A 22,725-nucleotide genomic window follows, 5' to 3' on the forward strand; every position below is an offset into this window, starting at 1 on the left:
CCCAGTCCTTAAACGATCCATGCTAGTCTTTCATGATAAATTTAAGTGAGTAATGCAAACTGGCTTCTCTCCACAGCCTTCCTTGGCACTGAGTTGTCCATCAAAATGGAAGCATGCCAGAACCCAAATTATCCACTCTTGATTCCTATGGAAGCATGCCAGAACCCAAATTATCAACTCTTGATTTCTACTACATGTTACACAGGTAAATGCAAAGGACACTCTCCTCCCCAACTTCTAATCATTTCAGGTGCCTCACTCCTGGATATGTGAGTGCTCTGTGTTTTCAGAAATTTGTCTTTTCTTATTTATTGATTAGTGAATCCATAGAAGACATCTGAATAATTACATTAGATGTAACCTGCCATTGCTGCATTATAGATCCATCACAATTCCTTATTATTATCTTATTTCACTGTCTGATAATTTAGTAGTGGCAACCTCAGCTGAAAAAAATACAGAAAAAGGGAACCAAGAGGCAATTCAAACGTATAATTGGAAAGAGAATAATTTGTTACAGAACCAACAGGATACAAAACTATTAAGGCCAGTGGACTGGATTCTAAAAGCAAACATATATATCAATGAAGATGAAATTATTTGTTTCCTCATTTACAGCTTTCAGGCATAGCTAAGGGTGGAACTGTTCCTTTAGTTTTAACAAATGTGGATTTTCATACTGAAAAAATAATTTAATTCAGAAACATTTCCTCCCCTTTATTAAAGAAATTCTTTTAATCTCAGGAGCAATTTTTCCTCCTCTCACCTCTGCAACTGTTGTGGACCCTACAGATCCTTTTCTCCATGCATCTCTCAAATCTCCTCTATGCATCTCTCAAATCTTCTCCATGTTTCTCTCAACTGAAGCTTATTAGTGAGTCACCTAAGGAAGCATCCTTCTAACCTCATTGATTATGATGTTTATAAAGTGGAGACAACAATATTCATCCTACTAAAGACAGACATCTTACTAAAGGTCTGAAAAGCTTCTTTTCAATACTTCCAAAACATTTTTGAAGTCTGAGATAAACAATGCTATCAAAGTACTAACAGTACATTTTTGGTCAAACACAGTAGCTGACATATGGGGCTGGGTGTTCTGTCAGATAAGACCAAGAAGATCCAGACACTATCAAGTGCAGAAATAAAAATGGAAACTGCAATGACTTACTTTGAAGACAGAACATATTTTCTAAGCAAAAGGAAGGTTCATCTCTGCTCTCTTCAAGAATACTAATGTGCAGAGTACCGATGCACCAACGGGGCTCAAAAATGTAAGCGAAAGTCAGAACTGCCTGAGGTCAGAAAGTCAACAGGCACTTCTCACGTATTCAACCACACGGAACAGAGCACTGTAATGAACTACAGCAAAAAAAAAAAAAAAAAAAAGTAGGTGATATACACCTTATAAAAGCAAACTGTTGTACTCCACAGCTGAGCTTTAAAATGCTCTGGCTGAAATCTTTTCTCTGTGTTAAACTACATAGACTTCCCCCCCCCCCCCCCCCCAGACTGTGATTTAAGGTTTAGCTAATTCTACATAGTGATTCTTTTTTTTCTCACATATTACTATACAAACTCAGCTTTAATCCTACAAACTGCTAAATGCTTTCTACTTTCATTAATCTCAATGAAAAATGAACACACTGAACATCTCATCAGGCTGCCAGCTCTTCCAGCCATGTGGTTAATATAATTAGCAATTATGCATGCACACACATATATACAGGAATCTCCACACAATTTTTTTATTTTTTTTTACCATGAAAGTATTCAATTTGGATCCAAATTCCAAACTGCTATGGAGATCCAAGTGCTGACTGCTTCCTTTTCCAAAAGAAAAATCAACATCCCGTTCATAAATGCTTTGGACAAAAGGCTTGGAAGAGAGTTATAAACAAGCGAGGAATGTGGTGAAAAAGCTCTGCTATTGGTATTTTAAACCTACTATCAAGTGTAGTCTCACAGGAATCCCTTGTGCATTTAAATTTTTTTTCATGCATGCAATGAATTTCCTATTTCACTATTTCAGATCTGATGTTCAGTCCTGGCAAATCATCCTGCATCTGAAACTGAAGAACATTCACCTGCAGCTGGCCATCTCCTGGGGAGCAGTACAGGATATTACCAGCACTCTGTTTTAAGAACTAAGATATTTTCTAGAACTATCTGAAATCTGTCATCATATTATGCAACTGAATAACACGTTTTTTTACATATCTATACTTACACACATATATATGTACTTACACACATATAGATATGTTTATAAACATATATACATATATATGTATGAATACATATATATATATATACATATTTCCCCTAATTTCTATTTCCAGCACTTTTCCAAGTGCTCCAGTCAGAAACGCAGAGCTCAGATTTCTTGGACTTGGTAAAAGGAAACTGCATTTGTCATCCCTTAATCCTCTGTTGCAGAGAATCTCTTTCCACCGCACCAGTTCCCTATGCTTATTAAGCTTTCAAACTATTTTCAGAACTCAGGCTGTGTATAAGCAGAGCCTTCACTGTAATGGAGCAGAGAGATAACAGTGCCTCTTTACATGGCTTTGTCACTGCCACCCCTGAAATGATGTGTACTGTTCTATGCACTTCATTACCATAAAAGAACAGCACAAGACAAAAGAGAAAACTGATAAAGAACTGCTGTTTAGCAAGGAACAATGATCACTGCTCTAAACTAATGTCTCAAATCTTTAAACTCACTGTAGATAGCTCTCTCATCTTGTTTTGCATTTGTTGAGATCTATCCTGATTAAAGAAAATTAACGTAATATGACCCACAGCAGTAAAAGCTGTCATTAGCCTAACATGACTGGATCCCTAGAAAAATGACCTCCTGGAGTATGTATCTGTCAGAAAGTTTAAGAAATCTGTAGGATCAAAATACAGCTTGTGTTTAAAAGTGAAGGAGAGATTAACTGAGGTTTGAGAGTGAAAAAAGAATTAAGACTCCAAGGTCATATTTCAAGTCCTGCCATTCAGACGGTCTTTAAGGGCCTGTCCACAAAATTATTAACTAAGTCTTTTCTGCCTACAAATCTAAAATTTAGACCTTTGAAGCAAATGCTCAGCTGTATTAAGGACCACAAAGCTCCTCTCAGCCTCTGAAAAAATTATGGCAATATAGCTATAAAATGTTGGTGAAGCTATTGGACATTCACACATGCAGCAATCTCTAGGATCCAAATCCTAGAATTAATTTTAATAAGCATGTTGAATATGTAGTTGGCATCAGAGATTAAATCCCAGTAAAATACAAGAAACAATATTACTCTTATACGGATTTTAAGGCAAAAGCAGTAGGTATCAGTACCAATTGATAGCCCAAATATCATCGTAAAGCTGGGCCTTCACAAAAAGTCTGTTTTTAAGAGTACATCAATGGGTTGTTACCTCATTTAGTGCTCAGACTCCTAATGAATTAGCTTTAATGGAAGCTAAGCAAATTAGTTATGGAAAAAGAAACAAAACTGCTGAAGTTTGTCAGGATACTTTTCCATGTGAATATAGTGTTCTTACATGAACAGCACCAAGATTGGCAGCTCTTAAGAGTTTCTTAAACTATCTGAACTGGCAGCTCACATTTGGACACTTGCCACCCATGAAAGTCCAGCAGAAAACTTGCAGCTTGTCATCAGGAAAGAAAGGTGACCTGGGTGACAAAAAAAAATCCCCAGAACAACAGATCTACTAATTCAATAGTAAATGAGGTATAGATGATTGGGATTCATTTTTTCCTATGTTCTCGGTTCTTTGCATTTGCTGTAGAAAACACTACCAGACACTCATTCTTCAGCAAAGAACTGTGCAAATACCTTTTCAAAGGAGGTAACATAGGGAACCAAATACTGAGCCAGTTTTCCTTACTCTTCCCATAGGAGGGGAGAATTACTATTAACAGCTAGAGCTAGACACACAAATGGCTGCTGTCATCTTTAAACAATCTTGCTATTAGAATAGAGGTGCTTCAGGCACAGCTTTACCAGCTGTTTCTAAAACTAACTCCTTAGTGAAGGAGACCTTTTTTCCCTCTCTCTCCAAATTAATTTTTCTTTGCTTTTCCTTTCCAAGGGAAAAGCGATAGATATGGAAAACAACGTATGTGGGAAAGATCACACAGCTTCAGGAATGGAGTTTTACCACTGCTATTCAAAATATAATGAAAAGCTATGAATGAAACAACCACAGATGCTGAAATATTCTGGCCCAACTCTTTGAAAATGTAATCAAAGATTTTATTTCTCTAACACAGTTGGTACAGAGCTAGTGACAGATGTTTCCTATGGAGAAAAGGATGGATTCATGTACTGGAGTACCTAACAGTGAAGAAAGGATGTTGAAAAACTGAAAAGGAGTGGTAAAGAACTCCCATGTTAGTTTAAGGTAAAGGTTACTAGTCATACTTTCAGAGATGAAAAGAAGGGACAAGTGTAGTGAAATCCCCACACAATGCTTACAACTACAAAGCTTTACTTTGTTTCATAGTAAGATACTTTGTTAGCAGGTGAACTATTTATGTATTTATTTATTTATTTAAAAACATCAATTTCAACATGAAAAGACACTTTAAGACAGAAGTTGAAATTTGCATTTTAGGAGTCATAAAACATTTTCTTGTGTTGGATTTGACACATGCAGTTCCGAGGGAGGTTGTGGATGCTCCATCCCTGGCAGTGTTCAAGCCCAGGTTGGACGAAGCCTTGTGTGACATAGTTTAGTGTGAGATGTCCCTGCCCCTGGCAGGGGGGGTGGAACTAGATGATCTTAAGGTCCTTTCCAACCCTAACTATTCTATGATTCTATGACTTTCCACAGTATTTTGCCAACACCAAATCTTCACTTTTACCAAAAGAAGAAGTAAAGCATGGACATTTTCAACTGCCTTCCACTCTTTGTATTCCCCTAGGGCTTATATGGCATGTTTAAGCATGTGAAGTAAAGGGTTTCAGGTAAACCCAAAAACCTCTCACTTCTATTATCAGAAAAGAAAGCTTAAAAGTCATTCATCACTTCATGCTCAGAGGTCGGTCATTCTACCACTGTGTGGGACATGTCACAGCACTTTCTCCAGGAGAAGGCTATCCATCAGTTACTGGAATATGAGCAGATCTGGTTGTATGTCCAGTCTGCTGCACAAAAAATGTACTGTTGTTTTTTTGTTTCAGATACATACATACTCCCACTATATGCCAAGTCCCTTGACTTCCTCTCCAGTTGTCAAACCCTCCTTAATCCTGCCCACAGCTCTCTCAGAGTCCCCAAATCCCAGAACTTTGCCAAAGGCACCTCCCTGCTGCAAGTTCAGATGTGTGCAGGAGGTCCTCTATTTCAGACTATGCCCAAATCTCAAACCTAAAAGTCACACTTGCCTGCACTCATAAAACTCCTGCCCCAAAATGTGGGGATGTAGTAGTTGCTTTCTGAGTTATACAGAAGCTGAAGACTTGAATTAACGGACCTTAACAGGAGTTTGAGAAAGGGGATAAGGCAAGATTCTATCTGTTTGTTCCACATTTGCTTGTAATTATCTTAAACAAGTTTATTCTACTCCTCTATTTCAGTTTCTCCAAATGTTCTTTTTAACCAGAACATAAAAACAACATTAACAGATATATAAATATACACACATGTCTACACAGAGAGAGACCACGCGTGTGCACATGCTTTACAATATATTAATGATCTATGTTTCAACACTAAAGGAATTAGCATTCCTTTAAAAGAATTGGTGGTTCTCTTAAAGGAGAACCACAGATTCTAGTGGAAATACAGATCCCCAAGAACTCCATGGTAGACATGTTGTTTCATGGAGAGAAATCAGAGGAAATTAAAATTACATTTTGATAAACTAGAAAATACCCTGAATTAATAACAGGGCTATTTTTGCTCTTTTTATCTGTCAAATATTTAACTTATGAAGACCCCAAGATTTCAGCAATGAAAATCAGTACACATAAAACTAGTATGTGAAAACATTCTTACTAGTTTCAGTAGCAGGGGGAAAAAAACAAACAAAAAAAATATTGACCTCCATTAAAAAAAAAGTAAAACCTCATAATTGCTTTGCTCTTCCACTGTCCCACGAAGACAGAATAACTTTTTTCCCCTTTTTGATGTCTCTGATATTTTTTGTTCTGATACTGAGACAGTAAAAACAGTGAAAAGTGTTGGAATTTTCTTTTTGCTCTGAAAGAAGTAATTTTGAGATTTTGTATGTTTGTTCCTAAAACAGATGTAGTTCTTGAATGCCAGAAGAGGAGCTTATGATCCTTCTAACACCACCCCATGGGACCAAACAACTTCAGTTTTTATAAGACTCAGCAGAATCATAGAATCATAGAATAGTTAGGGTTGGAAAGGACCTTAAGATCATCAAGTTCCAACCCCCCTGCCATGGGCAGAGACACCTCACACTAAACCATATTACTCAAGGCTTCATCCAACCTGGCCTTGAACACTGCCAGGGATAGAGCATTCACAGCCTTCCTGGGAAACCCATTCCAGTGCCTCGCCATCCTAATAGTAAAGAACTTCTTCCTTATATCCCATCTAAACCTCCCCTGTTTAAGTTTGAACCCGTTACTCCTTGTCCTATCACTACAGTCCCTAATGAAGAGTCCCTCCCCAGCATCCCTATAGTCCCCCTTCAGATACTGGAAGGCTGCTATGAGGTCTCCACGCAGCCTTCTCCTCCTCAGGCTAAACAGCCCCAACTTTCTCAGCCTGTCTTCATATGGGAGGTGCTTCAGTCCCCTGATCATCCTCGTGGCCCTTCTCTGGACTTGTTCTAACAGTTCCATGTCCTTTTTATGTTGAGGACACCAGAACTGCACACAATACTCCAAGTGAGTTCTCACGAGAGCAGAGGGGCAAGATCACCTCCTTCGACCTGAAGTAGAGAAGTCCTTGAGTGTGGCTCTTTTGTAAGGTTTGAATAATGTATTTATTTGTGCAATGAAAAGGCAGAATAAAACAAGTTGTCAAATTAGTGGACATTTGTGATTTCGAATCAAGTCAGTATAATTATTTTTCCTTCTATCCTTAGTTTCAAAATTGGCATGATCTTTGCCTCCTTCCTCACATAGCATTTAAGGTATTAACACTTCACAATGCTTAGGAACTGGGGCTCTCCGCTGCTTACATATGGGATAAAGCACTGATTTCTAGCTGTTGTGATTAATAAACTGAAATAGAGAGGTAGAATGAAGGCAAGGTAATAACCCCTTTGACATAATTATAAGCCTTTGGTATCATGATTTCCTTGGGCTGAAAATGAAAGTAGAATAGGTTTTCCTGCTCTATGGAGGTATCATTCCAGGTGTTACAGTTCATGTGAACGTTAGTATCTTTTGGTTTCTAACACATAAGGCACCTTCACGTCTAGGCACGATGACCCAAAGAAATACATAATAAAACCCTTCAGAGGCAAAAGTGTATCTCTGTTCCTAGTAGCTTTAAATGCTCAACGTGTTTTCTCTCTAACAGATATCACTTATCTTTCAGAAATCAAATAGTTTCTTCTTGTTTAAAGCTAACTAATCAGTTGCTATAGACATTTAAGGGTCTAATATACATACATTTGCTTTTGATGTAATATCTGTTCCTGAGTCATGTGCTAGCTCTTCTCTTCCACCAAATGTGTCACCGGCTATTTTTAATTTCTTTCCCATATATTTTATGAAGCTGAAAATCAAAGCTAACAGGGACAAAAAGCAAGTCCCAGCAGGTTGAAAATATCATGTCTTAGTATTTTAGACATGTGTCAGCTTGATAATATAGTCACAGTGCTAGAGGGACTGCCAGAATGTGACAGTGCACATGGCTTAGAGTTTAGAGAACATGCTTTAAAAAGAGACTGGAAGGCAACAAGGGCAAGGCAGCCAGACTGTGGGTCTGATCCTGATCTCCTCCTAGTCTTAGATACAAAACCAGGGAAACTTACACCAGCTAAGTCTTGCTACAGAAACTTGAAGTTTTTGAAGCAAAAATCTGATCAGGATGCAAATTCAAGTGATGGAAATGCTGATATAAAAGATCTATATATTGCAATCATCTCATGACATTCATTTATGTAGCCTGAGCAAGGCTTATTCCATTGCTTATATTAACTCTAGGGGAAAAAGTGTTATTTAATGAAAATTATGTCACACCAATATTTCCTGACATGAAAATATTTGGCTTTCTTATCCCTCTCCTGCTTCTTTCTGTATTAAGAGATTAGGGGTTGTATCTACTTTATAAAAATATGCAATATTGTTACTTATCATAGCAAATGAAGATAGCACTTAGTATTAAAACCTTAACAATATCATAGTTGCTTGTATGTTTTGGTAGTTAGCAGTGGAGTATCCTTTTGGTGTATTGCACAGCAATTTGCACCTGAATATCAAAGTCCATTAAAATATTCATTAAGTCTCCTTCTTTCCCTCCATCTCCACCTCATTTAGCCAAGAAGTATTTAATTTACCCTGCATTACAGGTAGGCAAATCAGCAATATAGATGCATAGTCACAGAAGGAATTGACAGCAGAGCTGGGAGTGGCACACTGGAATTCAGGTTTTTTATCCTTGGCTTTCATATCTCAACCTTCAGCTTCCTCTTGCTCATGTGACAAATGACAAAATGACAATGACAAATGTCACAAGAGCTGAAGCCAGCATTCTGCCTCAAGACAGAAAACAGAAATATGAACTGTTTCAAGTGCCAGAAATTCATATATATACTTAGTGGGATAAAACGGAGCGCAATGGGATCTTCTGATGCATCTCCTGTGCTTGAGTGAGCCTCCCATTCCCTGTAGCAGAGGGCCAGTCACAGGCATCACACAGGCTACATAAAGCAAACAAAAGCAACTGTTCAGCAGGACACAGCACCTTTATCACAGCCTGGAGATTACTGTCCTGACACCTGGACACTTGATTTTTACTCATCACAGACTCCAACAGGAAGGTTACCCTGAACTTCATGATTTAGGGGGCTACAACTCTGATTGTTCTGCTCCAATCATCTGCCACTTGAGCTAAAAAAAATGTTTCTTTTCCTCTTAGCCTTGTAACAGGATTGACCTGGTCTATCTGATAGAGGGCAGTATTACACAAAACCATGAGCTTGTTGATTACAGTATAATTTTGTAAGCAGTTGCTTTATTTAAACAATTGCCAAGAAAGAGCTTTAGAATCACAGGAATTACTCATTGTGAAATACACAGAGATCTAAAATCTAAATGGAGCAAGCTTTAAATACCGATTGATTCATTTTCACTGTATGTAATAGTACTCAATAACGTTTCTCAGATCATATATGAATTAAGAAAACTGAACCAAGCATAATATCATTGGCTCGTATTGATGAAAGAAAAGCTAACTTCTTTTTATCCCTCTGTAAATACAGGAGATATATCTTGGGTAAGTTAAATGAAATCATTAAATAAAGTAATTCTATGTTGGAGATCTGAATACATCCCATCGCTTCCCTCTTCTGGTAACTCTTAGCTTATACAGGTAAGCCTTATGCTTGTGAGAAAAGTTCACAGATTTCATCATCTCATCTTCCCTGCAGAAGAAACGAATACGTGTAAAACAACTGTGATTTTAGCTAGGCCAAATGTATGTATAAGCATGCTTTTTTGTGATGTTGTGAACATTTGCAAGAAAACTGGCTACCTCTTCCTCTGACAACTTCAGTTGACTCCAGCTGGTGTATCCTAATGCACTGAGACCTTCCATGCCACTAACATGGCTAGCACAATCACCAGGAAGAGAATTAAAAATATCAGGAATTGCACCATTGTACAAGCCAATGGATGTTTTTTCTAACTAGTGTTTGAAGTCTAAGCAGACACCTGAAAACTCAGCTGGCTTTCTGATGCCTTATGCATTTTTGCACAGATGACAGAAGACACTCCAGATGTGTTTCCAGAATTGCATTCAAGTTATACAAGCAAACATCTGCAAGACAGTTTTCACCAGTATCAGTAAAGAGGCAGACATCACAAGAGACAAACTGAAGACTGACCCCACAAAATGAAGGTGACCTACTCTTAGAAATCTTAAGCACGTCCTACATTTTTGTCTCCTAACTGCAAATGAATGATGAACTGCAGATTTTAGAAATACATTCACGTAGATGTCATTCCAGTTGCACGTACACAGTGACATTGCTTTCCCAAGTTTGTCTTTTATGAAAAGGCCTAGGTGCTTTCCATTTAACACACAGCCTCCACCCTGTGTAGCATTTTCTGGTGCCTAAAGCACAGACAACAGCAGTCCTTAGTCTAAGACATCAGTATGCACACGCAAATCCCCTAAAATGCTGTACAAGAAATCACTTTAGCATTATGCCAGTAAACAATTTCTAAGAGTGAAATGATAACAGAGTTTGAAAACTTGATAACTGATCAGCTGCAAACTTTGTCTCTCTTAAGAAGCTGTGTGAATATCTTGCAACTTCCAGCCTGAAGCCTTGGGGTGACACTCAGAACGTCATTCAAAGCTTAGTGCCCATTTGTGGACCCCACTTGGGAAGGTGGGGAGGGAAGGAGGAAAAAGGGAGGGGAAGAGGGATGACAGAGCTGCAGGGAGCTAAACACCAGCTTACAAACAGAGAACAGAATCACGTAACAACACTAGACCAATGGACTCCAAGACACACTGACAAGACAGATGAACACAGACAAGACATAAGATTGCTACTGAGAAATAAAAGAAATAAATAAATAAGAGCAAAACCCCCCATAAAATAAAAGTAGATACCTAACACTGGGACTGCAAGAAGCAGCCAAAAGTACTAGCATAACTCTTCCAAAAAGAAGAAATTATAATACAATTAAAAACTAAAACTGAAACGATATCCCCCCAAATCATACACTACGGGCTTGCTCGGTTAGCCTGAATGCGTAGCTCTGATGAAACACAAGATGGCGTCATCACAGCCCATGCACCGGTTAATGAAGGCCATGGTTAGTTAAATCAGCTAAACTACAGCATGCCATAACAATGATCTTGCACCGACCCAGAAACAAAAGATATGACAGATATTCTGCATCGCAATAAAATTCTTTTTATGCCATCTGCGGTTTGTAGGGCTTTCTTTGTTGGAAGAATTTTTCCTGGGAGAATGCAGGGGTGTAGGGGAGTGTTTTTGTTCCTTCTGGGTGTTCTTTAATCTGGACTCATTTAAAAAAAAAAAAAAAAAGGAAAAGGGGAAAGACGGGATAGAGATTTTGCAGAAGTTTAAAAAAGAGTAGGGAGAAGGGTAAATAAAAGGAAAGGAGGGTAGGAATTTTCATTCTTATGCACACAACTTTCTTGGGATGTCTGAAAACGTTGATTTCTCAAGGATGGCAAGAAAAGATTTTGTTGCCTTTATTGGTTTGCAGATCTATATCTCTTTCTTGAGATGACTGAATCATTATTTTATTGGAATAACTCCAAAAATATAAATTGGAAAGCAATGATTTTAAAAATTAAAAAAAAAAAAAAAAAGCAGTATGGCACCATTACGAGCCCCCACCCAAAAAAATAAATGAAAGAAATATAAAAGAAACCAAAATATCAATCACCAAAAATTCATGCGGCACAAGATGAGGTGAAACGACAGAAAATGTTCTTCAAATATATACAATGTATATATCTATCTATATATACACAGAGTGTGTGTGTATATACCGATGGATATACCTGTATAATTTTTTTGTTCTCCCTACCCCACCCTACCCCAAGGCTAATTGGTAGATGAAACTATCAATTAAAAGTAAACAAATAAATAAAAGGAAGAAAGAAAAAACTGTAACAAAAAAGAAATTAACGTGCTTTTTTCACCAGGAAATAACAATATCATGCATCTGTCCACGCCAGCGGATGCCAGGGTTAGATGAAGGCATGAATTTCTGTGTAAACATGTGACTGGATGATAGGGGCTACTGCTGATATTGGTCTTTTATTACTATAGTATATGCACACATAGATATATATGCACACTTTATATATAGTGCATATATAGATAAAATATCCTCATGGGTGGGGCCCTTGGAGCTTACATAGGAAAAAAAGATCAATATGCTGAAAACCAAAATCAGTATAAATTCTTAACATAAAATAAGAAAACAAAAATTCCTGTAAGTCATCTGCATGATTGATTAGTAAAACTTGATCGTTTGGAGTAATTTTTGCTGTAAGACTGTAGCTAGGAAATTCCATCAAACAAGTGTCACAACCATTTTACCCTGGGAAGTGCCCTGAGTGAATTCCCCTCTGTTGTGGTTTAAGCACTGAACTCAGGACATGCTAATTCAGGTCTGTATTGTATTCAGCCTGTGAGATGGGAAGCCTACTTCTCTGTGTGCTCTGAGGTATGTGCCCAAGGTAATTTCTTGTTCACAGCATGAGAAACAGAGCAGAACTGCACGACAGAGAGAGACTGAGGGTAGCTGGGCACTGGATTTGTGGGAGACGTTTCTCTGTGGAGAGCAATGAAAATTCCCTGTCTGCTTCGAGAAGGTTGATGCAGTTTATTCAGGACAAGAGCCAAATTAGCACTTCTCTTTGTTTCTTCGGTTAAGGTTTCTTCACTTCCAGCAGTGTTTTGTTTTTTTTTTCTATTGTGCTGGCTGCTTGTAGACTCTTGGAAGAGAGATCCTGCTTGTTTTCCACAAATAAGTCTCTGACATAGGCAGCCTGCAGGTACCTGGCTCTGCAACTTGCCTGGATGAAAGCTTGACTGACCTAGCCATAAATCAGGAGGCTGAAGTGGATGGATAGAGGCCAATAAATTATATATACAGACAGCATACCTATAGGATATGTATCTCCTGTGTATGGGTATATGCTACAAAACACTGTGTAACTTCCAGTGCAAAGATCTGTAAATTTTGGCATCTCTGTTGCTGTTGCCAGTCACTCATGGGAAGGGCTTATCAGTAATGCCACCCTTATCATGTATGAAGCCTTTTGGGAAGCACAGAATAAATTTCTTAGGAAAAAATCACCTAGGAAATTGTTAGGTTAATAGGAAAGGAAAGCTGACAACTGCACCAGGTGAAAATGAAGACTGTGTCAAGCCAGGGAGCTAGGATTAGGGCCCTACAGTCCATTTCAAGAGATCACATTATGGGCTTCAGGCTAACCAGTGAGTGTATCTTACTGTTTTGAGTGGTGCAATGAGCAGCTTGGGCTATGACCCAGATCAGTTGCCCAGCCACCAGCAACCAACCTGCTTTGTGCCAAAGCACTGCACTAATGAACATGCTTTAACAGGAACAAAGTAAGGGGCATGAGGAGACAGCAGCTGTTAGGAAAGCATAATTGTAATCCTCGGGGTTTTGAAGTCCCAATAGAATTATAGAATCATAGAATCAACTAAGTTGGAAAAAACCTTTAAGATCATCAAGTCCAACCATTACCTCAGGACTGCCAAGACTACCAATAAGATCAGATTTTTGGAGTGCTCCTCATTTGACTGGAAACAGTAAGTGCTTTCTTTCTTCATGATGGCACTGTGCTTCCTAGTTAGGAGTACAACTTACAAACCTTTCACTCTGTGAGAGCTGCTGAGTGATCAAAACACTACCACATGGCTGTGTTCAAAAGCACAGGCTCAGGACTCTGGCTTCAGCTTTTAAGAACTTGAATATTTGAACCTTAGATTTCCTCAGAACAGGCCAGAAGAAAGGCCTGTACTCATACCAGAGAAAAGCATCATGTTTCTGATGCAGAAACCAGATGACTTTTGAACATGTGCTGGGACAAGTGACATTTCCATAGAGATAAGAGAGTGACTACTCTCATCTGTAAGTAAATGTTTCTTCAGGGCAGATGAGCAGTTTTATGCCCTCTGTATCATTTACAGTAAGCCATTCCAGGAGTTCTAGATACCTAAGTGTATCTAGGCTTCTCTGCAATAAGACAAAAGCAAGTAATTTTTATCCCTAAACCTGCAATGGCTTCTTTTTCATTATGTAAAATAGAGAATGGGGTTTGGATTCACAGCTGTCACTACCATGTTTTAGAATAACTCCTTATGTATATGTATGCATCCACAGGGGATGTCTGTAAGCTACTTCAGTCAGGACAGGTCCTGTGACAGCTTGTGGCTTCTAAACAATGGGATCTACAGAAAACCCAACAGAAATAAGTTTTGGAAGAGGGCACAGTATGGTAGCCAGACTGATACAGTCAGTGTCACAAGCTAGCCAGGAAAATCCTGAGGGGAGCACAGTGAGGAAACAGCTTTTATACCATCTTCTTTTAAAGAGATACAAGTGTCCAGATAGAGATCATCTGATTACTGAGATTCAGGTCTTGGTTTCAACAGAGTTAAGAGGCAATAACACCGTGCAATTGGCTCTCATACGATATTTAGCCTCAAAGAAGACATGATTTTCTGTCTTTTGAACTATCTTTGAGTACACCAAAACCAAAGTCTTCAAAAGGACTCTGTAGGGTACTGCATATAATCCAGGACCAAGACCAAAGTAAATATTCAGATCTTGGGATTTGATTCTGACCCATATGAAATCTGAAAGCTTTTTATTTGCCAAGCAACATTATCTGCTCCCCTTGTCTTGGTTTTCTCAGCAGGTTCATAGTGATGTATATCATATCTCACACCTGCAGCAGTGAGTTCAGTAACCTTTGCATTACTGGACCATGGCACTGAGGGTGATGGAAGACCAAGTCGTGGCACTTGGCAGAAACTCAAGAGCTTTAAAAGCTAAACATTATCAGAGCAACAAAAAGGAGGTTGTGTTGGGTTATGTCACTTAATTTTCAATTTGCTGAAAAAGGGATCAGGCAAGTCAGAAGGCAGCGTAAAATACATTGATCTGCCAACAGAATAGGATGGAGCAACTTCAAGTGGGTCTAATTAAAATAAAATAAATCCAACCCCACACACATGAAAATACCAGCAAGATAATCAGAATATTTTCTTTCCATGATGTATACATTTAGGTACCAGATCTTGGCATATGGACAGAATCCTGGTGAAGTGTAAAGCCAAATCTTCAGCCAAGCCAGCCCAACTGGATTTTGATAAACTGGCTCAGATGGCTTTAATGCTCCAGAGTGGAATGTGCTGCATGAGTGCCTTGATACTGGCTGTATTGCAGACACCATTCTACCTTACCTGGATGCACTGGGGATGAAGACAGTAAAATAGACAAAGAAACCTAAATGAGGAGTGCCATAAACCAACTACTTTCCCTTCTTATTATGATGGAATGAGATAAGTTTATGCTTTTGGAGGCAAAAAGGACCTGCATATCCATTTTTATTCTGGTGATCTTGCACACCAGTACCTCTGAGAGCAGGAAACCTCAAAATCTAGAAGTGTAAATTTCATCAGCAAGGACCACCTAGGAAACCTTTTAACTTATAATCAGGCTAACTTTTATTGTCAGTGCTACAGTAATTATTAAAAAAATATTCGGATTTCAGTGGCTTATGTGAACCAGCATCGCATAGGAGGAGTAAGGTGCGATAAAAGATACTGGATGAAATTTTCAAGAATGTGTAGTGGTTTAGAGGAGTACCTTCAGCAGATTTTCAGCAAATCATATTATTTTTGCACAGCAGATATTCAACCATCTGTAGGCATGTACAGCTGCTAACTGTAATCTTTAGCAGGATTTTTTAAGGCAAGTCATCTTTACAAATCCAGTGTGTACCTATTTGTAGCATTAAATTTCTAACTCTGTCAAGAAAGAGGCATTTTTAGTCTGGAAATGTTGCTCTAAAGCACTCTGATATTTCATGCTAAACATCTGTTTTACCAAATTTCTCCTCAAATTCTGATTTTTCCACTGGCAGCCCAAGCTGAAAACATTGCTATTACCATTTCTAGCCATTGAAGTAATTGTTATTTTTGCATTGAAACATAAATGACAATAATGTACATGTTCTCATTTCCTCCTTCAGTTTTAATACTTGGCAGTCAGAATAATAATAAAAAAAAGTCTTGAAATGTTAGTGAAGCTTTAACAAAATGATTCCTATCCATTCACTTGTGTACCAGTGGTTGTATGTTAGCCTTTTTAGCATAGTCCTATTAATATCATACCTCACTTTCATGATAATCACTGTGCTGGTATTTAATTACTACTTTTTTTTAAAATCCAAGTACCTACACTATTTATGCTTCACAATCAAGTATTATTTGGATTACTTTTCTGTCATATGGGGAGATGAAAAACTCATAGAGATCTGTGAAAAAAGAGATGGGAGTAGGCTGAGTTATCTGTTAGCATTAGTCGTTGTGTCACTGTCTTTCATGCCATCACAGGGGAGTCAAGAATATGAGTGGAAGTTCCCAGCTACAGGGCAATGCCAATGTCAGGTTACTGCAGGACCAAGTTCTACCAAAAATGCAGGTACAGCATGACAAATTGAAAAGAAATATGAAAGCACTGGCCTTGGGTGAATTTTAATGTTATTGTATTAACCAAATAGCTTCAGGAAACTAGAAACAGAAGATTTTAATGCTTTCTTGTTTTTTTTTAATGTAATCAGCCCAAATAAATCAAAGCAAAACCAAACAAAACAAAGCAAAACTAAAAATCTCCCAACCCTAAACTATTTATATGTTTCATTTCTAACAACAACAAAAAAAAATCTAACCAAATTCCTTCTTTTTCTTTCAAATGTACACAGAAATTCGATGATGTCTGTTCTCTATTATAGAAATGCTTAACTCATGGCAAGCCTCAAAAAAAGAAGACTTGAAAAAGCCTGTAAGAAATAAAATTGACTGCAGTTGCCTGCTGGATATCACATCATATATCTCACCAGAAAGAAAAGCCATCAATTTATCAAAATGTATCTGAAAGGGAGAAGTTGAGTCAGTTCCACATGGCCAGTCCTTCTGACTCTTTGATGGATACATTTTGAAGCATCACTGCAGATAACAGGGCAAGAATTATTACTAATTTTGTTATGTTTGAACTGTGTTTTGGTGCTCCCCAATTTCTTTGGGATCACAGGAAACAAAATTAGTACAAATATATTACCATGTTAACTGTATTCAAAATCCCATGGACAAATATATAATTTTATAGTCCATCTTCAGAGCAATTAACAAAGATTAAATAATGCTAATAACTCATTATTGCTTCACATTTGTTTCTTTTCTGTTTTCCAAACATTCACCCTCCCTACTTCATAAATCTTTATTATTTGTCACATGCCACATTGGTATTTTTTGTTTCCCACTGTGTCAGTGAAGTAACTATTACAAACATATGAACTATTAATTAGCTGGGATCACTTTCAGGAAGTTTGGCTTTCCATGCAAACAACTTCAAATTAACAACATAGTGACTACATATCTGTCTTTTGCTGTTGCCAAGTCCATGGGATCTGATGCTTGGCTGTATAATTTTTATTTTATATACAGTGTGTATATACATACAGGTATATATATACACATATACACATATATATATACATATATAGTTATATATGTATACATTCACACACATATAAATATATGTATGCATTGTTTTTTGCAAATGAAATCAGAAAGCAAGCAAAACAAGACTGACCTGACTTACCTGTACTGGGCTCACAGTCGATGAAATCTTCATCATCACTGGAACACTCAGCCGATGAAACAATGTCATCTGTTGTCTGGCATTTGAAGGAAAAGAATGAACGAAACAGAACAGAGAGAAAAAATGTAAGATACTTGCAAGTCAAGAGGCTGGTACAGAGGCAGCTAAGTACCCTAGGAAAAAAAAATGTTTCAGAATTTTCACAGTTTCAGAACTTTAAAAATATCTGTACCAAGCATTCTAGATATGCCTGTGTAAATGTGTCCTCCACAGAGCTGGAATCTCCTGTTGGAGCAATAGTACTTATCCTGTTGAGTATTTCAGGTGTGCTCAGGTGTGGTGTGCCCTGCCTGGCTGTTTAGTTTAGCAGGCAGACCATGCTGTGCTGTTGAACACCATAAGTACAGCAGGCTATGACACCTGCTTGGCTGGCAAACTGTCCTCCCACAGCCAAAGTATATGAGTCCAGCTGGAACATGCTGGGCTCCTCAGCAAACACCAATACCACATAGGGCCAGCCAGAAGGCACTTACTGAGAGACTTGCCATATGAGGCATATTCAACCTGAACATGCTTTCTGGAAAGAAAAACATAGGCTCAGATAATATGCATCATCCAGGCAGGTAGCAGTACTCTTTGCTGTGTTGCTAGATGGATCATTCTGAGGCAGAGATAGTTTCTGCTCTCCTAATGCACCTCTTCTTGGGCTGTGAATCCTTTGTATTTACCCACATAGTAAATATCTGTGCAACCAATTGGCTGCACAATGAAGAACTGCTGCATGTGTCAGGTATGCCCAACATGGAACCTCACCTGCTTGACAAGTGAACAGGGAAGTGGCTGACAGGGCTGACAGGCTGGAAAGCCTGATTCTGAAAGGTTTAAACCAAACTATGACTTTTCATGACACTCACAGATTTCAGCACATTCCTTTGCATTTCAGCTGGTGATATTTTACTTCTTTTTTTTTTATTTTTCCTGCTGGTCTAATTAATGAGCAGCATGTAATGCAACATGTTAAGAGAGAAGTGTACAGGCATCTCTTCCCAGCAGCATCTCCTGCCTTTAATTGCTGCAATTAGTTGAATTAGTAATGCAGATCATTAGGGACAGTCTATGGTAGCCTCTGGACACAGGTTGTAATGCTCCTGCACACAATACAAAATTAGCCCAGCTCAGCAGCCTTGACTCTTTAGCCATGGCTTCTGCTGAAATTGTTTCCCTTAACAACTTGTCCTTGCAGAGAGCTTCCTATTCTGCTGAGCAGTAGGATCAGAGGGATGACGCCTGAAACAGAACAACTAAAATGTTCCTCACCATGCAGGAAGCACTGCTGAAATGTCAGCTCCTCAGGAGCAGGGCAGCTGTACCTCAGTACACTGTACTTTAGCACTCTAAAAAGACTTTCCAGCCTTAAATAAGGTCTCCTTTACATCCCTATGTCTGCTATGGCTGCCTCCAATATGCTCCCTCTTCTCTTTGTGTAAGTGTTCTGGGGTCTCAGCCTTTTCTTTAGCTTCCTGTGGACCTAGTGATACCAAGTCCCTCTGTCCCCTGCCAGAAGTTCCTTGCTCTCCCTTCTCTGTATTCTGAAAAAAACCAGAATGGAGCAGTCAGCCAGAAAGATCAGACTGAACCTAGCATTCCTTCACTCCTGATTCAGTGGCTTAGAGTGAACCAAGAAAGAAAAATAAGATCAGCAAATTGGCTTTAAAAGTTTGTCTGTTCAGTGAGAGGTAAAGAAAGGAGAAATGCACAAAATAGAAGTTTATTTTCTACAATTCTTCTGGACCTGTAATGTATATTTTATAAAGCATTATTTATTCCAAAAGACACCAAATCACTTTATAATTTATACAGTGATCACATCCTCCAACAGTGAAATGCAGCTGTCCCTCGGTAGAAAGATACTAGTTTTTAATTGCAGCACTGTAATTTAGTCCAGTAAGCCAACAAAACTATACTGCAAGAAGTATTTTAAGCAGGTGAAATGTAGCTAGTAAAACCAGACATTTATATTACAGTTGTCTAAAGTACTTGTAAAAGTTATTGGATTTGATTTCCATGTTGAATTTAGAACATATGAATTTTGCTCCTAGTTGAAGATCTGACAATTCACATGTAAGGTCTCAAAGAATAGTGATGATTTGCTTCGGGCAGGAAATAAACATAAAAATTGTAACAACGTGTGGTTGTCACTTATCAACTGCTATACCTATCCACTTCCACATTTGCTTACAGAATGATAGAATCATGGGTTCACAGAATAATTTGGGGTGGAAGGGACCTTAAAGATCATCTAGTTCCAACCCCCCTGCCATGGGAAAGGACACATAACACTAGAACAGGTTGCTTGAAGCCCTGTCCAACCTGATATTGAACAGTGCCAGGGATGGGGCAGCCACAGCTGCTTCTCTGGACAACCTGTGCTGGTGCCTTACCACTCTCACAGGGCTTTAGGCAATATTAACCTGGAATCAGATCCAATAGAATCGATAATGTGATTCAGCATTTGTAAAGAATATGGAATTCCTTTATAACTCTTTTTCTCCTCTTGCTCATTAGGGGCATTATATGAAACCAGAGAAGTAGCATGCCCACAAAAAAAAACCCAGAAAACAAAGCTTTAGATGCATTTTGGAAGTGATCAGTCAAATTAAAGGTAAAAACATTCATCCAGAGGTATTAAATATCCTATATTTAGCTTGGGAAGTCCCTGTCCCACAGACACTGAAGAAAAAGTTATCATGATTTCCACTGTCCTGATCAGGACTGTCTCCCTGATGTCCCGTGCATAGCAAGGGCCAGCTGCAGGATGCTGGCTTTGGTGAGCTTCTGTGGCCTTCCAGCCACTCTCACAGATCCTGAACATGGGGGATGAAGAATTTTGAAGCCAAGACGAATTCTGAGCAGGAACTGAAAAGTCATGAAGCCTGGTCCTTGTTTATCTTCTTGATCAGTTTCCCATCTAATTCCATTTTAGGACAGCACCCACAACATGTTTATGCTGCATTCTTAGATATATGTTCTAAATTTCCTTCTGTGAAATCCTCATGCAGCTTGTGTCGGTTCTGAACAAAGGAGGGCACAGTCAGCCAGACTTGAACAAAATGCAAATGTGTGATGTGCGATACTCATCAGCCCTGCCAACTCTGACCCTTATCTGCACTTTTTTGTGACTGGTTGCAACCTGATTCTATCAATTAATCTCTGACTTTTTCTCCCATCTCCACTGCATGCTATTTCCTCTGATACTCCAGTTTTTCTTGATCTGTGATTGCTGTTTGTCCCATATTGCTGATTTCATATGTATAAAAATGAGGGTTCAAAAAAGAGAAAAACCTCCAGAAGTGGTGTTAGACTTAAGACAAGGTCATTAACGAGATCTCTAGAAACCACAGAAAAGTACACTAATCTGTCTTGCCACTTCCTATCTTGTATTTTTGATCTCAGTACTTTCCATCACAATTCATCACTAACTGATTTTCTACTCCTATCACGTATTGGTTTTCCTGCACCTTATGCTCAGAATCAACATCTGAATCATCCTGGAGGAATAAAGCTATTGCAGTGAGAAACAGCAACAAATTCCTGACCACAGAAACCTCCAAAAGTCCATAACTTCTTGTAACTGGAATATGTACCTTTCAAAACCCTCCTGGAGCTAAGAATTTTCAAGGGATTATTATTGACCTTGCTGCTTCCACAAGACAGAAGAGGCTAGTGAGCAGCTATGCTAGAAATCTCTCCATTAAGACAATTTCTTCTCACCAGAAATGGCTCACCCTATGAGGCAGCAAGCAAAACCAGCTATCCTGTTTCTGGTTCCCTTTCCCCATTTTTGAAATGGGGTTGATTATACTCACCCATTGCCCCCACGGGATGTAAACAGATTAATTCTTTAATGTCTGCCCAGTGATGTAGAGATGGTAAATGCTAAACAGGCACCATGACAGTAACAAAACTTCTCCGTATACTATGATGGAAATGATGTTTGTGTTTTCATTGGAAAGAACATGAGAGAGAAAATATTTTTCTATTCCATATATTAGCTAAACTCTATATTAAAAATAATAATTCATACCATACTATTTTAAAATATGTATTTCATTTTTAAAGAATGCCAGCTTTGAAATTACTTGGCCCTGTATTAAAGGCCATAAAACTAAAGATAGGTATTATAATAACTTTCAATAAAATCTCTCTCTGGCAGGAACCCTTTTTGTTCCTTCCTCTGAAAGATTTCTTATGGCATTTATATTATTATTTTTTTTCTCTCCCTCTCCAGTGTTTAATGAAATTGCCTTGGAACAAAACCAGGGTAGGAGAAGTGCTAAACTCTGAGTCCACCCTAGAGGATTTATGGCCATATTTACCTCCAAATTCTTTCAGTTTCACTGAATTGGCTCCCCATTCCTTTCCATGAATTATTAGTTCTGTAATCACCTCCTCCCAATTATTCACTCTAAGGGCCCCTTCAATCTTGCCACGGTGATGGTTCTGCATCTTTGTTCATTATACTATACTTACTGGTGTGGGATATAAAGCACAAGGAAAGCTGAGATGGCATGGCAAGACCTGCTCAAGATGACTCCATCTCTGTCCAATCTTCCAAGTGCTCAAACCCCTAATTTATGTGTCAGATCCACAGCCTTTGCCCTTTGTTATACACAAAATGGCAGGTGCTGAATCTTTTTTTTTCCTAATGCAAAGCTTTTCTTTGACAACTTGCTCTTTGGGTGCATTATTATTTGAAGATACAAGGTCATTAACGAGATCTCTAGAAACCACAGAAAAGATAAGTACACTAATCTGTCTTGCCACTTCCTATCTTGTATTTTTGATCTCAGTACTTTCCATCACAATTTATCACTAACTGATTTTCTAGTCCCATCAAGCACACAGGGTAAAATAAGTTCTGTCACAGAACAGCTTTATGAAATTATAAATAATGCACCCAGGAATGATGGAGTCCTCATTTCTAGTGGGAGAGAAAAGGCAAGGATGCATAAATTCAACACCCAGACAAATTCCTTCAAAAGTACATACTTGGTAGTTGCTTCACTTGGTAAAGTAGGATAGCCTTTTGCTTGAAACTCATCTGCACACTACACATTACTTCCAATTCAACACTATTATTTGAAAAGTAAATTTA

The 22,725-nt window shown here is 38.4% G+C and overlaps 1 protein-coding gene across 12 annotated transcripts in view; it reads right to left on the reverse strand.

Moving 5' to 3' along the window:
• Window positions 1-22,725, reverse strand: part of NRXN3 (neurexin 3) — a 962,180-nt gene that overhangs the window by 21,739 nt on the left and 917,716 nt on the right. For 7 of the 12 annotated variants that reach the window (XM_031048774.2, XM_031048773.2, XM_031048775.2 and 4 more), the window contains one exon: window positions 17,571-17,646. In XM_031048774.2, coding sequence (XP_030904634.1) covers window positions 17,571-17,646 — 76 coding nt within the window. Of the gene's footprint in view, window positions 1-17,561; window positions 17,647-22,725 lie in introns of all 12 variants that reach the window. The other 5 variants (XM_005148869.3, XM_005148868.3, XM_013129028.3 and 2 more) reach the window with 1 other exon arrangement.

This window comes from Melopsittacus undulatus, chromosome 4, assembly GCF_012275295.1.
Source record: "Melopsittacus undulatus isolate bMelUnd1 chromosome 4, bMelUnd1.mat.Z, whole genome shotgun sequence".
Classification (NCBI taxonomy): domain Eukaryota; kingdom Metazoa; phylum Chordata; class Aves; order Psittaciformes; family Psittaculidae; genus Melopsittacus; species Melopsittacus undulatus.